Source organism: Nymphaea colorata, unplaced genomic scaffold (assembly GCF_008831285.2).
Source record: "Nymphaea colorata isolate Beijing-Zhang1983 unplaced genomic scaffold, ASM883128v2 scaffold0462, whole genome shotgun sequence".
Classification (NCBI taxonomy): Eukaryota; Viridiplantae; Streptophyta; class Magnoliopsida; order Nymphaeales; family Nymphaeaceae; genus Nymphaea; species Nymphaea colorata.
In genome coordinates this window covers 46,087-61,937 of record NW_022204968.1, presented here as the reverse complement: position 1 = coordinate 61,937, position 15,851 = coordinate 46,087, and the positions used below count along the sequence as shown (strand labels likewise).

The following is a 15,851-nucleotide window of genomic DNA, read 5'->3' as shown; positions in this document are numbered from 1 at the left end:
ACTACGACGCGCGGACTCTTCGGGAGAAACGCCGGAGGGGGAGTGCAGAAGCATTTAGAAGTCTATGTGAGTATAAATAATCAGCTTATAATGGACGATCCGATGTAACGACCCACATCCGCAGGCCAGAGAAAAGGAAAGAATGCGTTAAACGTGAAAATACTGTCATTTTTGCAGGAACTGTCAATTGAAGCAAAATTAATGAATATGGTTGATAAGTTATATTGCGGTTTTTCGATGGTTGGGATGATGCCTGATGATGATGGTCAGATCATGAAGGGAGGTCAACGTTCTTGGTGCCATCTCCGATGTATGCGCTTCCGAATTGCGAGGAATTGAGCTTGTGGAAGGCGAAGTATCCAGGCCATTTCAGGCTCTCAGGGAAGCATTCCTCTGCTTGGCATCGATCTGCACCGTCCAGCTTCCCCCCGGACTGTCAGACTCGATGGAGTCCAGGAAGCCGCTGTTGAAGACGACCATATCGTCCTCGATCGCCCACCGCGCACGAGTGGTGATGGGAGAGCGGAAGTGCAGCCAGTTCGACTGGGCGCGAGCAGTGGCCGTATCCAAGCCGTAGAAGTTGCGATTGGGCCTCAGCTCATGCTCAGGAGTCATGCGGTAGCTTCCGCGAGGCACGCACTGGGAATCGTGCTCGATGGCCCGCACCACGTGGGCGAGGCGGGCGAGCTCGGTGAAGTTCTTCTTGGGCACCTTCTTGGCCTCCTCGTCCTCGTCCTCCGCCTTCTCCACCTTGCCCTCGGCGCCGCCCTCCTCGGGAGGCTGTCCCTCCTGCTGCTCTGACTCTCCCTCCACGTTCACCAGGATCTTGGCGGGGTCGCCCAGGAAAGGCATCGCGTTGAACTTCTAAGGCAATCCCTCGTGCTGCAGGAGCAGATCAGGGAAGCTCCTTGAACTCGAAGTCAGACGATAGACTATGGTCATGGGATAGATACGCGTAGTAGAATGTTTTATGTGGGAACTCATAGGCCTTGCGGAAGGTGAGTCCGAGCAACACATAGTAGCTCTTGGTGAGTCCCTCCACTCTTCCCCAAAACTTAAGCTCATCCAGTTGCTCATTGGCGGCGAGGACGGCTCCATGGGCCAATTTCAGCCTGAGTCTGCGTGTACTGATCGTTACTTTTCGTCGATGTTGAGGGTGTATCCGACGGTCTGCAGCATTTCGACCTGCTCGTCAATCCTGCTCAGTTCCATATTTAAGTTATACAATCTAATTTAAATGCGATGGCATGATCATATTGGGATTTCTTAGCAACGCACCCCATCCTCGAAACGGTATGCTGCTGATTCGTTCCCCTTGCGGATCTTTATGGTCCCGTGACGCTGACCGTTGACGAAAGTCCCTGATTATTAGTAGTCTGATCCCATTTTCTTGCGGTAAGGCCCCTCCTTTATTCCCTTGTTGTAAGTCACCTCGAGCAGCTGCTTGTCGCTCTTCTCGATGCAAGTACCGTGCATCTCCCCGTTCTAGAACCTGCCCTCTATCACCTTGTGGTCCTCGTCGAAGTAAGTCACCTTGGCTTACCCGTGCTTGAAACCCCCTGCAAACTCCCCCTCGTATAGGAATTACTGCGTTTTCAGCTTTCCCCTACCATGCTTCTCTCCATTTTAGAACTATCCTTCATAGTATTCTCCGTTGGATTTCTCCAGCCTTCCCCGTCCGTGGTACTTATCATTCACAATTCCGCCCACGTACTTGGTGCCGTTGGTCCTGGTGATGGTGCAGTTGGTGTCTTCCTTGGCGTCGTCCCTGAAGCACCCCTCGTACACATCCCCGCTCTCGTACTTGAAAATCCCTCTTCCGTTTTTCTTGCCGTTCCTGAAGCCGCCCTCGTAGCTGTTCCCGCCCGCGTACACGAGCTTGCCCTCACCCTCGAAGAGTCCTGCAGCAAAGCCACCCTCATACTGGTATGCCTTTTTGCCCCTTTCGAACTTCACCAGGGTGCCTTGCCCTTCGAACTCTCCCGACTTGAAGTGGCCACTGTATTTGGAGCCGTCTCGCTGCTCAAGCTCGCCGTATCCGTCGAACTTGTCACGTCTGAACTGGCCCTTGTATATTGTGCCGTCTGCTGTCTTCAATTACCCGTAACCTGCCCGACAACCTTGGTCGACCGATCCCACGTAGATTGATCCATCTTCCAATATGATTTTTCCATGGAGGAAGGTGCCTGCTCTAAAAAGCCCGCTCCAGCTTTCTCCTTTCGACGTCAATTTTCCCTGACCATGGAACCTAAGATTTCTCATTTGCCCTTCGTATGTATCTCCATTCTTCTTGGTGATGTACGCGTAGGTGCATTCGGAGTCGACGAAGCTGCCCTTGAGGTGGTCTCCGTTGGCGTAGTAGATCTGTCCCTTGCCGTGCTACCTGCCCGATGAGTTGACTTCCCCCGAATAGTAGCTGCCGTCGAAGTAGGCAATCTTGGTTTATTTTATGCCCATACAATAAATGAAATAAAATGATAAACTATGCCTTCATCCGTGGCAACGTTGCAGTACTTTGTATAGTTGATATGCTAAGAGATGGTTGAGATAGGTGGAAGCAGCCAATATCAGGAGATAATATGAATGATGTTGATGCAGTAAAGGAGAAACAGTACATTTAGACATTTTCTCCTAATATTGAAGCTGCTCTTTTTTGGTCGTCTTGCTGATGAGGCATAGCATTTGATGTTCTCCATTGTTTTTCATGCATATACCTGTATAGTTATTCTTGCTAATCATAAAAACATGATTTACTGATGCATCCTCCATGCTATACTCCAAAGTTTTCTAACAAAAATGCCTTATTCTAGCATCAACCTACTTCATCCACGCAAAAACATCCAATTTGGCTTCCAAATTTATCGATCTTGAATAAATCCCACTCGTTTCCTATGTAATAATAATGATGATAATGAGGATATGAGATATGGGATATCAAAGCTTGGGACGCTGGCCGATGGGAGTGAACGCAATGGGTCCTGGTCCGGTATAGTTAGACATAGGCCTGATGAGTTTTTTGGACTTGCGCTGCTCGATGATATGTGCAGACCAGCCGGAGGTTCTCGAGATGACGAAGATGGGCGTGAAGAAATCGCTAAATCGTCAAAATATACGTGTGGATGCCGCATTGGTTGTAGGCACTGGCAGAGTAGAAGTCGAGATTGGGGTATTTCTGCTTCTCCTTGATCATGCGCGCCTGATGTTCTGCGAAATCTCCAGGATTTTGGGCCTGCCGTACTTGGTCTTGGAGAGCTGGAGCGAATACTCCTTGATGATGTTGCTGCGGGGGTCGTCTTTCTTGTAGATCCTGTGTCCGAATCCCATGATGAGATCCTTGGCCTTCCACTTGGCCTCCAGGAAGGCGTTGGAATCTTCCACCGACTTCAGTTCTTCCAGCATCTTCATGGCAGCTTCGTTGGCTCCACCGTGGAGGGGTCCTCTGAGGGTCCCGATGGCTGATGTGATGCCACTGTAGAAGTCCGATCGCGTGGATACTGTGACTCTGGCGGTGAAGGTGGAGGCATTGAAGTCGTGCTCAGCGTAGAGGATGAGCGAGACGTCGAAGGTCTTGATGATGAGGGGGTCGATTTCCTCCTTCTGGTGGTAGAGCTTGAGGAAGTTGACGGCGATGGTGTCGGCGGGGTTCAGCTCGATCTTGATGCGCTTGCCGCTGTGGCTGAAGTGGTACCAGTAGTTGAGGGCGGGGCCGAAGCAGGCCATCAAACGCAGGGCGATGTTGATCTGGTCGTTCTTTTCGGTCTCAGGCTCGATGATGCCCATCACCGAACTGATGGTCCTCATCACGTCCATGCTGTTCGAATCCTTGGGGAGGGCCTCAAGCACACGCACCAGGACTGGTGGCAGCTTTCTCAGCTTGGAAATTCGCTCAACTAGAGCAGTCAGTTGTTCCTTGGTGGGCAGCGTTCCGAAGAGTAGCAGATGGACAACCTCTTCGAAGATGCAATTGTTGGCGAGGTCGACGATATTGTAGCCCCTGTAGTTGAGTCCGAGCCCAATGCCGACGGTGGAGATGGCGCTGTCGCCAGCCACGATGCCCTCAAGACCCTAGTTTGACTTGGGAGGTTCTGGTGCTTTTGACGTCATTGTGATATCTTTATATATCCGATCAACCCAACTCGTCATTTGATCCAAAACTGTCATTGGGGAATCTCAAGAGGAGATTGATAAACGGAGAGGATTGTAAGGAGATGGATGATGGGAAGAATAAGGAATATATAGATAAGAAAACACTGGTTCACTTTATTCACTTTTAAGTCTGCCACGGTTAGATCTAGGTATTGATGCGTCTGCTGTAGCGAGTGAGGACGCACTTGCTGACCAATTTGCTTGCACTCTTGATCTCCATAACGCTGAACGATCTCAGCTTGTTCCTCTATAATCTCTTCGCCTACTTTTTTCTGATCTCCATCTCACTGATCGATATGAAGTTGCCTATGCTTTCCGAGGTCAGTTCTTCCTTCCTCTTCTCCTTCCTGTTCCCTCCCCTCTATCCCCTCTAGATGACGATGCTTGGCTTTTGGTGGATTGGCCTGGTGATGAGGGGCGGTTGTTCTTCGCTTTTATGGGTCTTCTGGCTCGGTACGGACTGAAGGTGTCATCCTAGAGCAGATGCAGATCGCCTATCTCCTCGTCGGTGGCCAGTATCTCTGCTGATTAGAGTTTGGAGGGCGGTTTCACCTCCAGCAGGTCTTTCAAAAAGCTGTTGGAAGGCGGAATGCGTCTCAGCTGGTTGCGAACCATTATTCTCTTGTTCTTTGGGACCATCCTGGGCAGACTGTTAACGATGGCGTCTTCTGGTTCTGGCTGTTCTCGCTGAAGTCCACGCGGATGAACCTTTCCTCGGAGACCACTTTGGAGAAGGAGAGCCGGGCGTGTTCGCGTGGCACTCTGCGGAAGCCATTCGACAGTTGCATAAACTTGCTGCGGGTGTCCTCGAGCCTGTACCTTTCCCTTTTGAGGGGGTAAGGGGCGGCGATGGCTGGGGCGTTGGGGTCGAGTGAGTGTATGACTTGGGATTTGTTCATATTGCGGGGCAGTTATTTCTCGTGGGAGTGGTGGAGGTCCTCCAGGGATCGTTTGTGGACTTTCCAGCGTTTGAGGGTCTTGGGGTGGTAGGTCGACATGATTGATTATGATCATAAACATTAAAAATGCCATCACTGCTCACCGCGTCTCCTTTACCGCCATTATCGTCGACTGCGTGAAATCGAGTCCACCATACCGCTGCAGGCCTTCACCCGCTCCGGCAAGTCCATGCTCGGCACGAAATCGTACCCCTAGAACATTTCTTAATCGGAAGGAACGTACTCTGGATGTCTGGACGCTTCAGCAGGAACATGTTCTCTCGCCAAACTGCGTCAGGCTCGGTTTCCTATTGGAGGGTGGCGCTGAAGACGACCTCCAGCGGGACGATGGGACTGGGGATTCTCCTTTCCAGGAATTAGATTCTTTGTTAATACTTGAGGTATAGCCAGGGATGCATGAGCACTTCTGACATGCCGTTGTATCCCAGTCGCTTCTTGGCCGTCCTTTGGAGGAGCTTAATAATAGACTCGCTACTCTGTTGACGAAATCGACTGCTTCTTTGGAGAAACGGGTGAGGTATATGCTGGGCACCTTTGCCTCCTTCGCCAGCATCTCCTATCTGATGGTCTTGCGGTCTCTCCCGGGGTATGGACGCTTGCCCACCAATAATTCGTAGGCTATCACACCCACCGCGTACAGATCTGCGCAAAATGAGTGGTTTTGCCTAAGCAATACTTCTGGTGCCATGTAACCGGGCGTTCCACTAGTTTAATGCGCATTTTCCGTCTTCCAGTACCTCGCTATGCCCAGGTCGGTGATCCTCGCGTATCCTTCCTTGTCCAGGATGATATTTTCGGGCTTGATATCGCGGTGGATGATGTTGCGCTGGTGCAAGTAATTGAGTCCCTCCACCAAACACCGGATGAGGAAGCCTAAATGGTCGATTCCGTACGTATCTGGTCCTCATTGAAGGCGTAGCTGCGATTGAGATAGTATCTGAGGTCTCCTCCTTCGAGGTAATCCATGAGTAGGTAGCAATTGTCCCTGTCCTGGAAGGCGCCTTTCATGTTGACGATAAACTCGCTTTCGTCTTCTGAGAGGCGTGAGAGGATTTCCTTTTCGTTCATGATGGACTGGACGGATTTCTTGGATATGACTCTCGCCTTGTCGATCACCTTCACGCGTAGATTTTTCGTGTCTTCTTGTCGGAGACCTTCCACACGCGACCGAAACCGCCCTTGCCGATCACGCGACTGAACCCGAATTGCTGCTTTGAGACTTAATCGAATGGAGAGTACGAGCGACGGGAGCCTACGATTTGGACTTACTGCAGCCGTTGTTTCCCATCTATTTATTATAACCCTCACAAGGAAGGAAGTTATCTTTTTGCGACCGCAATAAGACCAGAAAAGAGGAGGGAAGAGGGGGAAACCAGATGGATCATGGAAGATGAAGCGGAATTATTGCTGTATTTTCGGATTATAGAAGGATAAGGCCGTATTTTTTGATGATTTTGGCATATCGAATTGCAAATCATGGAATTTATCCAATAAACCGAAGATACTTGTAAGCCTATATTCTGTTTGGGTGTGTTCTATTCTTTCGAGTGGTATAATATAACTGAAGATGGGATGCAGCCAATCCAACGAGGCTTCTGATCCTCTCCAGAAGGTCTCCAGCTCACCGCGCAAGCAACAACCACTCTCCTCCAACCAACACCACTCGCCCGAGGACTTCCTGCTGACCTCATCGGCAACACAGCCACCAATGGCCTCGTGCTCGGCTTCACCCCCTCCGCCTTCATACCCATCCCCTCGCGCATCGCCATTCCCAGGTACTGCCACGCCCTGCTGCAGAACCCAGGACTGGGATTCATCACTGGAGGAGTGGAGGATCTGGAAGCCAATGTCAGCTCAAAAGCAACTATCGACTCGCAATACTAGAAGGAACCATATCCGGAGGTTTCTCAGAGTCAACATGAACAAGCTTCTTCAAGACCCCTAGAACTCCTTCTAAGTCATGCCGGATATGATAAACGCGCGTTACGCCCACTGTGCCATCCAGCTCAACCAAACTCTCTTCGTCATCGGCGGCAGACAGTACGGCTCCGATGAAAACGGCCTGCTTTCCGCCTGCGAGGGATTCGACTTCGGCAATAAGAAGTGGAAGGCCATCCCCTCCATGCAGTACCCCGAGCTGCAGCCACCGTCATCCAATATGGAGAACATCTGTACGTCTTTGGAGGATATTCTGGCAACAACAATCGCACCAAAGCAATTAATCTACTCGCCAGGGGATAGCAGTTGGAGGAGGCTGCCTTACGCCCTCCACGAAGGCTTCTAGGGGGCTTGCAGTGAAGAAGCCGATTCCGAATGTTCTGTGCTCATCTTCGGGGGGAAGACCAATTTCGGCAAGTCCAACCGGGTGGTCTAGCTGAACCTGGACAAGTCCACGGTGAGCGGATACGGGGGGACGGTGGAGCTGCGTTCCTTCCACAAGGGAACGGTGGTCAACGGGGAAGTCATCCTCATCGGAGGCGGCTGCGAACGGATTGAATATTACTCGATCGTCTAACAGCGAAGTTCTCTCAGCAACTAGCCATCATACCTGTAGTATTGCACCATGAAGGAATGAACTCCTTCACGCAGTTTGCACCGCAAACCAGTCTCAGATTCGTCAAGAAGAATTAGGGGCTTCCCCTTTTCGAAAACAGAGTATGCATTTTGGCCACGCCTTCTAGCCGTTCGCAAAGGTAGTCAATACTGATAACTTTGTGGTGATAAGTGAGGGGCAATCCCTCATGCACTCCTTCTACCAGTTCACCAGTAATCCCCTTTAATTTAGCTGTGATAAAGGTCAACAAGTAGCACTGCTTCGTGCTGGGAGGCATCAATCCTGACCTTTCCTAGGTCACCAACACAGCCTACAGCTTCAACCTGCTCGACAACTAGATCAAAATGCTGGAGCCTATGATTACCCCCAGATACGCTTTCTCTGCAGTGGTCTTAGGCAGCTACTTATACGCGATTGGAGGAAGGAACTGGGAGATGATGATGTCGCCATAATCAACCAATGCTAGCGCTTCTCCTTCGAGAAGTACAAGTGGGTATGCGTTGCAATTACTTAGGAACCGATCGCTGCCATGAAAACAAGAGGCAATCCGCTACAGCTGTGGCCTTTGGGGAGTTTATCGTGGTGATTGGCGGATACAAGGGAAACGGAGTAAAATCTAATGAGGCGGAGATATACATTCCTCCGAGAACAGGTGGGTTGAGATGGACAGCAAGTTCTAGCTTTCCGTATAATCGATGACCCCATTGTATACAGCAACGTCATTTATCTCTTCGGCGGCAGCTCGGACAGCGACATCCAGAAGGTTTTCAGGCTCAACATCGACCTCGACCAGGGAGTTAAGTACTAGAAATGCATGAAACTGTAGCTATAGCCGGTCGGCCATCTGAGCAATCCTGGAACAAACCTCAAGGTCTTCGTGGACAAGAACGGAATGGCTTACGTCTTCGGCAACATCCCCCACGGGGTGGACGTTTACGACCTGAAGAAGCAGAAAGTGGCTCAGGTGCAGCAAATGCCAGTGTTTTAGAAGCTGCAAGATCCCCTCTTCCAGGCCTACACTCTAATTTATTGATCTATATTACAGTGAGTTATAAGACCGATCAAAGTGATCAATGAAGAAGGAATGCATTGTGCTTCATGAAGAAGATGAGTTTGGATGCTCTTTTTTTTATTATTAATAAAGGATTTTGCATAAATTGGAAATGGTCAGAATTTATGCGTTGTAAGCTACGGCAATAATATAAGTACTTTATGGCGAGGTCCCAAATAATTAATTAAAGATGAACGAAAGAAACGCAGAGAACGTAGGCAAGCTGATCGCCGACCTGATTACATGATCTCCAACGGCTTCGATCCCAAGGAGAAGAGGTCAAAGTTCACCCAGGAGACCGTCGCCCGCCTCTTCAAGGAGAACCCCAACTACAACATCATAATGGTGCACACCAAGCACCGCTTCGCCTATGGAGAGCGCATCCACCAGCACGTGGAATTCAACACCGGATGGGGGAACTCCTACGGCTATGAGGTCTACTTCATGAGGAGGGGACAGAAGACCAAGTTCATCCTCGAAGGAGACGGAGGCTACCTCAACTGGGCAATGATCGGCTATTTCCACAGGGATGGAAACACCGTCGAGTTCTACTGAGTGATATAGGCTTTTCTTTTTTTACCATAATCCTATTAATCCATACAGTTTACTTGAATTATAAACATGATCATATCATTATGATATCATGATGATTGGTGAATCATGATGGCTTCATATGCAGCTGGGCTTCCATGAATAAAATACATGAATAAAGCCCAAGAGAATCGCATAATTGAGTATAGAATGATCTCAAATGATTTGAAGCACTTCTATGATGAGTCTACTAAAAGCAATAGCCATAGGAACGCTTTTGCTATGGATATCGTTTCGGCATGCCCATGATCCCTTTATTATTACCACTTAGTTTGGTAAATTTACTTTATAAAATAGGACGAAAGAGGGATGACGATAACGAAGCCGAGATGATTCCTAAGCACTGGAGACCCTATATGCCTAACCTACCTGGAGCAATCATCAGCGTATTAACTTTATCCCCACGGAGGAGCAATTACCAGACCCGAAAAAGATGGCAAAACGATAGCGTACCTAAAAGAAGAGCTGATCCCGAGAGGAGCTTGATGATTAGCATTAATCCTTATCAGAGGAATCTGAGTACTATCCTGATCACTCCTTTTCCTATGACGCGGAAGAGGAAGCAGTAAGTTTGGAGCCCTACCGAGGAAGGGAATTCTATTTCAAGGGCGATCACAGTTATTTAGTCATAATCCGACCAACCAAATGAGACGATCCCTTTAATCCTCCACCGAAACCATACACAAATAGTCCATGAGGCCTCTCTAAGCCACGGATTGGTTTGATGATGAAAGCACAAACAACCAAGCAAGAAATCTCTCATAAGAATAAATCTAATAGATAGCCAAACTATAACTGACGTATGCTTTTGTATTGCTGGCTCCAGGCAACTATCGCTACAATTGCAGTCCCCAAATATTGGACTTAATCACCAGCGACGATTACTTTAAAAGCCACACCTACTAAGAAATGAGGATGCACATGCAAGCTTGGCCATCCCTTAGTAATTACTCAAAAATAGCATAATCTAGCTCTATCATGGTCATTACCAGAACACAGGGGATTATGAGTATATCAGCATGCCCAGTTTGGATGAAGCTAGGAGGATATTGAACTAACTCTAATCAAAGGCAACCAAATGATACATAATTTATTGATATAATTGCTAAGCTCACATATTAACCGAATCACTATCACCTGTCGCCAGCGTTGATCACCTTTATCAGCTTGGACTCTCGCCAAATGCCCTCGATCACCTTCCCGTCCATGTTGTAGAACTTCCCGAAGCCTTGGATGCGGTCGTTGTGGAAATCACCCTAGAAAATCTCTCCGTTGGAGAGCCTGATGCGTCCCCTCCCCTCTTTGTGTCGTGCACCAGCATGCCTTCGTAGTATTACCAGTAGTCCTCCAGCAGCTAGAAGTTGGTATAGTCGAAGACGTCATTGAGGAGGACTGGATTGTCGTTGTAGACCTTCCCTGAGCCGTTGAATTCGTCCTGCGACCAGTTGCCCTAGTAGGCCAGCTTGCCTCCCTAGTAGTAGAGACGCCGAAGCCATCCATCTTGTTGTTGCGCCAGTGTCCCTCGTAGTACCTCCGTCCTGGTAGTAAAACTTGCCTCGGCCATTCCGCATGCCGTTGCTCTTGAATCCTTAGTATCTGCTGCCGGTTTAATACTCCTCCACCACGTATTCCTCCTATACTGCCTCCTAGGACGGAGGGAAGGCTAAGGGGAATCCTCGTCCCTGACCTCCACGATGGTGGAATTGTATTTTTTTGGAGGTGGGGCGGACGGGAGTATCGGAAAGCTCGTTTTTGATGGAGGATTAGATTATTAGTTGTTGTCCTGGATGATGGCTGGCGAGTTTTCTTCTCGTTGATGGCTTTGAGGAGGTTGCTGGCGATTTCTGCCTATTTATGCTTATCGTGCTTGGGTGGAGCAGGACGAAGCTCCTCCTGGTGGTTTTCCACATTTTCAGCCAGGATCTTGTCGATGATGCTGGGACTCTTCTCGATAGGCGGGTGAGCTTCGTGCTTTTAATCGACCAATATCGATCTTATTTCTCGCTACTTGACTGGGCTTTCGACGTAGGTTTGAGGACTGACTTCGTTTGATGGTCGAATGGGTTCGTATATGCTTTACTTATAGTCAGCTAGAGGATTGAAGACCACCATTTGATTGTGGCTTTGAAACTGCAGAATTAGCAACAGTTGGTGGAGGCACATAGGTTGGCAGGGTTTGAGGCTTCACGAAGCTAGGAACTGATTGGTTTTTTGAATCATTGAGGAAAGTTTCTCCATTTTTGCGATTAAAGATGTCTGAAGTTAGTGGAGGAGGGGTAAAGGTAAAGGAAGGCATCTGGAGAGGCTTGCTGTGAGCTGTTTTTGATCGATGAAGGCAGGGAGAGGTTGCTGTTGGCGTGGAGCAGTGGTAGTGATTGGAAAACTGGAACAGGAGGCCCATAATATTGTCCATTTGGAAGAGCATTGGGACGTACACAGGATGTGGATGGTAGACTTGCTTTGCGTTATCTTGCTGATGTGGGAAGAAGGAGGAATGATTGATGATGGAGGAAGGTAGGTTGCATTTGCTGCTTTTCTAAGCTTCTGTTGGTCCTTCCGCTAAGTTGCTATGTTGTTCTGCCGGTTTGCTGTATGGTGAGAGGAGGCACTATCACTGTCTCCGATGGCACCAGCTTCAGTTGCCGCTCTTGCTGGAGGAGGTTAGAAGTAGAGGCCAAATGGAACTGTGAAAGGTGGGGAGCTTGCTCATGCTTGTTTTGGATTTGAGGATGGGGGAACTGTCTTACTTTTGAGCCAAGATTGGCTCCAGAAAATGCTATTATCTGTTCTCTATCCCCCACATCTGGAATATCTTCTTGCGTTCGTTGGGATTGGGATCCAAGAGACACTCCAATCCCTTCTTCAGCCTCTCATTAACAAACTATTTCAATCTCACCTTGATCTCCTCGTAGTTGACTTCTCTCTTCTTGATGTAGATCCCATCGGCAAACTCCAGCCGTTTCAGCTCGAGCGCGATGGCTGCCACGCTGAAGAGGTTGGATAGGAATTCCTTGTAGTCCTCGCACTTGCTGCTGTAGGCCGTGCGCAGTTTTTAGGGCGAAGGGTAGTGGAGGAGCAGAGAAGTGAGGGGGTCGCCTTGTCCTGGCTTCTCGCCCGCCAGCCAGGATCGCGAAGATACAATCTTTTTGTCCTCTGGTCGATCACCAAGCTTTAGAGCGAAAGACGGTCGTAATCGCGCTGGAAACGGTGGTCGTACTCCCTAAGTCCGCAAAGAAAAGTCTATGCCACTTGTTGTATCTCGATTTCATTAAAGGGCGATCGATATAGCCTGCGTTTCGCGAATTCCTCTCTAAGCGTGTAGCTATTCTGTCCCTAAAAAACAAGGAAGAAGCTCTGTTCGTCAGAGCAGTATCCTGTGCTATCCAGGTGGTAGTGGGTCCTCAATTTGGAGATGGATTCGCAGCGACTCTTCTGGTACTCGTCGATGGCCTGCCGAATGCGTGCGCAATCCGCCATCGAGCTGGCTGTCAGCTTGTGCAAAGTGCACAACTGCTGGGTGCGTCTGTGCAGCAGGTAGGGCTGTGCCTCTATGTCGTATTCTTCCTTCAGGGATTCGCTGATCTCCTCTTCGTTTTTGCTGAGGTACGTACCCATGCTAACGGAATGGTTCTACTATTTTATTATCCCAATAAATCATCACCCACCAATCCACAAACGCCCACCAAACCCCACCCGATAAAAGCATCGATCGATCGCCTTTCTTTTCGGCCAAATTTGCATGATATCTATATCCTCGGAGTTTGGACAATCCCTTCCTCCAAGGACGATGATCTTGCGTCTATTTCTGTATCCCTTCATCAAGTAATGCGCGTAGATGGGTTCTCCCCGTTTTATAATACATTTTTTGGCGCGATGGAGTCATAGGAGCTGGAACGCATACGCATGCTGGAGAATCGCATGAGGAGGCCCAGCAGGGTGGGCGGAGCGTTGCCCAACGAGGAATCGCTGAAGAGCATCAAGAGCACAGACTCTAAGAAACTAATGCCGGTGCTGCATAAACTGGTGGAGGAACCGCAGGAGGAAAGCCCCCTCCACTCCAACATCCGCCTCTCCGAGGAGGAAATGAAGCTCAATAGGAAGATCACCGACTATTTCCCAGTCCGCAACCACCCCCACCGCCCCTCTCCCCCCTCCTCCGCCCTCCCCACTCCCACCCAACCACCACCACTCGCTCTCCCGCCTCTCCCGACGACAGCAAGAGCAACGCGACGAGTCCCTCAAGGAGGAAGTGAGGGTGTTGCGGGAGAAGCTGAAAGAGAAAGAGGAATTGCTGAGCAAATTTAGAAATTAAATTGTGGAATCAACAGTACGATTGCATTGCGTGCGCCGCAATTAACTCAGACTCAGAGTCAGCAATAACAAGATCCGTCTCGGCGAGTACATGTCCGACCGCAAAGGAAAGGAACATTGGATCGATGGAATAGAACTTAGGGAAATTAGGGAAAACTATAGGCAATTCAGAGAGAAAAAGAGGCATTAGATCGGTCCAAAAGACAGGCAAGGAAGGGAAAGGATGGAGAGGAGTCTGAAGAATGGAAAGTAGCTTTGGCAAGCCAGGCGCAGTTCCTGAGCCGTTAGGAAAGCCACTGTCAGGAAGTGCTAAAGAGACTGTAGGAGAAAAGGCCCTCCACGTAAAATAATACAGACTACTTTACGAGGAGTAGCACTCTAGATACGGTCAACTAGAGGGAGGAGGCAACGGAGGGTGGCCTCGCATCAGGAAATACCAGCTGCTTGGCCTGCTGGGGAAGGGCGGCTTCAGCGAAGTCTACAAAGGCTTCGACTGCGAATAGCTCAGAGACGTAGCTGTGAAAGTGCACGAATTCAATGCCAAATGGAACACCAACGCCAAGGAAAACTACGTAAAGCACGCCCTTAGGGAAAACAGCGTCCACAAATTGCTCTGCCACCCCAATATGTCCAGCTTACGACACGGTGGAAATCGATGCCACCTCCTTCTGCACGGTCCTATAGTTTTGCGAGGGCCCGATCTCTCCTACTACCTGAAGAAGCACAAGAAGATCCCCGAGAAGGAGGCCAAGCTGATCATCCGGCAGGTGATGAGCGCCATCCGCTACCTGCACGAGCTGCCGGACAAGGTCATCCACTACGACCTAAAACCGCAGAACATCCTTTCCACAAGGGGAAGGTCAAGATCACCGACTTCGGCCTGTGCAAGATCACCAAGGAGGAGTTCATCGAGCTGACCTCCCAGGGCGTGGGGACCTACTGGTACCTGCCGCCCGAGTGCTTCATCAACGACCAAAAACCGCTCATCTCCACCAAGGTGGACATCTGGTCGGTCGGCGTCATCTACTATGAGATGATCTTCGGAGAAAACCCTTCGGCAACCAGATGAGCCAGATGCGCATCCTCAACGAAGGGATCATGCTCAAGGCCAGCGTGGTCAACTTCCCCAATACCCAGAAGGGATTCATCAGCCAGGAGAGCAAGGATTTCATCAGGGATTGCCTCTGTTTCAACGTGGAGCAAAGAATGGACATTAGAGCTGCCTTCAATCATCGGCTCTTCGATAAAAAATCTGCATGATATTTTGAATCTGTGTGTTTATCCCATCCCTATCAATCATAATACTATTATTACTTATTCCATCCTTCCTTGCTGCGCTTGCTTGCCAAAATGGCATTCATTTCTATGAATAAAGCAATAGATGCATTGTGATAATAATTAATCGTCACCATGAAGAGCACTCTATCCAAAGAGGTCGAAATCGCCCTCAACTCCATCCTCACCTCCTCCGCCAAGCCCTCCTTCACCATCAACATCTGCCAATAGTCCGAAATGGAGGAATTCTTCAAACTGGAACGCGAGGGGTCTGCCGCTACTTCCTCAAGAACTAGTGCAGGAAGGGAGACACCTGCGAATTCAGACACTCCGAGGATCAGATAAAGACCAAGTATAAAACCAAACTGTGCAAGAATTACATGGAAAAAGGATATTGCAAATATCGCGATCAGTGCTCCTACGCCCACGGAGAAAAGGAACTCAAAAGTGGAGAAAACTTACATACTGGCAAATACCCTCGCTCCAGCGAGGACGAAAATTGATAAATCAATCATCATGTGACTATCATTCATTCAAATTGGCCATGAAGTGTAATTTTGAAATATGGGGCAATGCTGGAGATATAAAGGGAAAGTTGTCTGCGGGGATCGGACAAAGATGGGATTATAATGAATGAATCAAAACGATAATAAAACTTTTATTGAGCTTGGTCCTGGGTGCGCGGCCTCAGCTATCTCGACCAGGACGATATCGACGAAGGAAACAGTTCATCGCTCCCAATAATGCTCACCTCCACAAACGCACCTTCCTGCGCTTGCCCAGAGTCACCTAGCCACTGCACAACTCCACCAAAAAGTCAAAAGGAGTCCTCAAGATGTCCCACCAAAGCCTTGACTTCACATAAGCTGCTCCTGTCACGCAGCCTTCTTCTAAATCAAGATATGGAGCTCTGAACGGTGGAATGGTTCTGAAGTCAAAGTCACCACTCACAGGCAAAAGCGTA

At 49.2% G+C, this 15,851-nt stretch overlaps 4 protein-coding genes and 1 pseudogene across 4 annotated transcripts; 1 reads left to right on the top strand and 4 right to left on the bottom strand.

The window, feature by feature from the left end:
* Positions 1 to 369: 369 nt before the first annotated feature.
* LOC116245030 (uncharacterized) lies at positions 370 to 852 on the bottom strand. Its single transcript, XM_031616775.1, has one exon. It carries the CDS (start codon positions 850 to 852, stop codon positions 370 to 372), a length of 483 nt encoding a protein of 160 aa, XP_031472635.1.
* A 780-nt stretch (positions 853 to 1,632) lies between these two features.
* On the bottom strand, positions 1,633 to 2,769 carry LOC116245029 (phosphatidylinositol 4-phosphate 5-kinase 1). The gene is made up of 2 exons (XM_031616774.1): positions 2,715 to 2,769; positions 1,633 to 2,084 (listed from the first exon to the last, which is right to left on the bottom strand). Exons 1-2 carry the CDS (start codon positions 2,767 to 2,769, stop codon positions 1,633 to 1,635), a joined length of 507 nt encoding a protein of 168 aa, XP_031472634.1.
* Positions 2,770 to 2,934: 165 nt separating this feature from the next.
* Positions 2,935 to 5,045, bottom strand: LOC116245028 (uncharacterized). Its single transcript, XM_031616773.1, is given in 4 exon segments — positions 2,935 to 3,111; positions 3,113 to 3,198; positions 3,201 to 4,065; positions 4,797 to 5,045. Coding segments are annotated over 4 exon segments (1,377 nt in total).
* A 428-nt stretch (positions 5,046 to 5,473) lies between these two features.
* On the bottom strand, positions 5,474 to 6,874 carry LOC116245026 (uncharacterized; annotated as a pseudogene).
* Positions 6,875 to 8,953: 2,079 nt separating this feature from the next.
* LOC116245025 (uncharacterized) lies at positions 8,954 to 9,265 on the top strand. The gene has a single exon (XM_031616772.1). It carries the CDS (start codon positions 8,954 to 8,956, stop codon positions 9,263 to 9,265), a length of 312 nt encoding a protein of 103 aa, XP_031472632.1.
* Positions 9,266 to 15,851: the final 6,586 nt, after the last annotated feature.

Excerpts from the sequence above, each read along its gene's own strand:
- LOC116245025 (XM_031616772.1), top strand. The coding sequence starts at position 8,954 with ATGATCTCCAACGGCTTCGATCCCAAGGAGAAGAGGTCAAAGTTCACC.
- LOC116245029 (XM_031616774.1), bottom strand. The coding sequence starts at position 2,769 with ATGGAGGATGCATCAGTAAATCATGTTTTTATGATTAGCAAGAATAAC. Across the intron at positions 2,085-2,714 it reads TAGCAAGAATAACTATACAG|ACGGCACAATATACAAGGGC; the intron begins GTATATGCATGA and ends TGAAGACAGCAG.
- LOC116245030 (XM_031616775.1), bottom strand. The coding sequence starts at position 852 with ATGCCTTTCCTGGGCGACCCCGCCAAGATCCTGGTGAACGTGGAGGGA.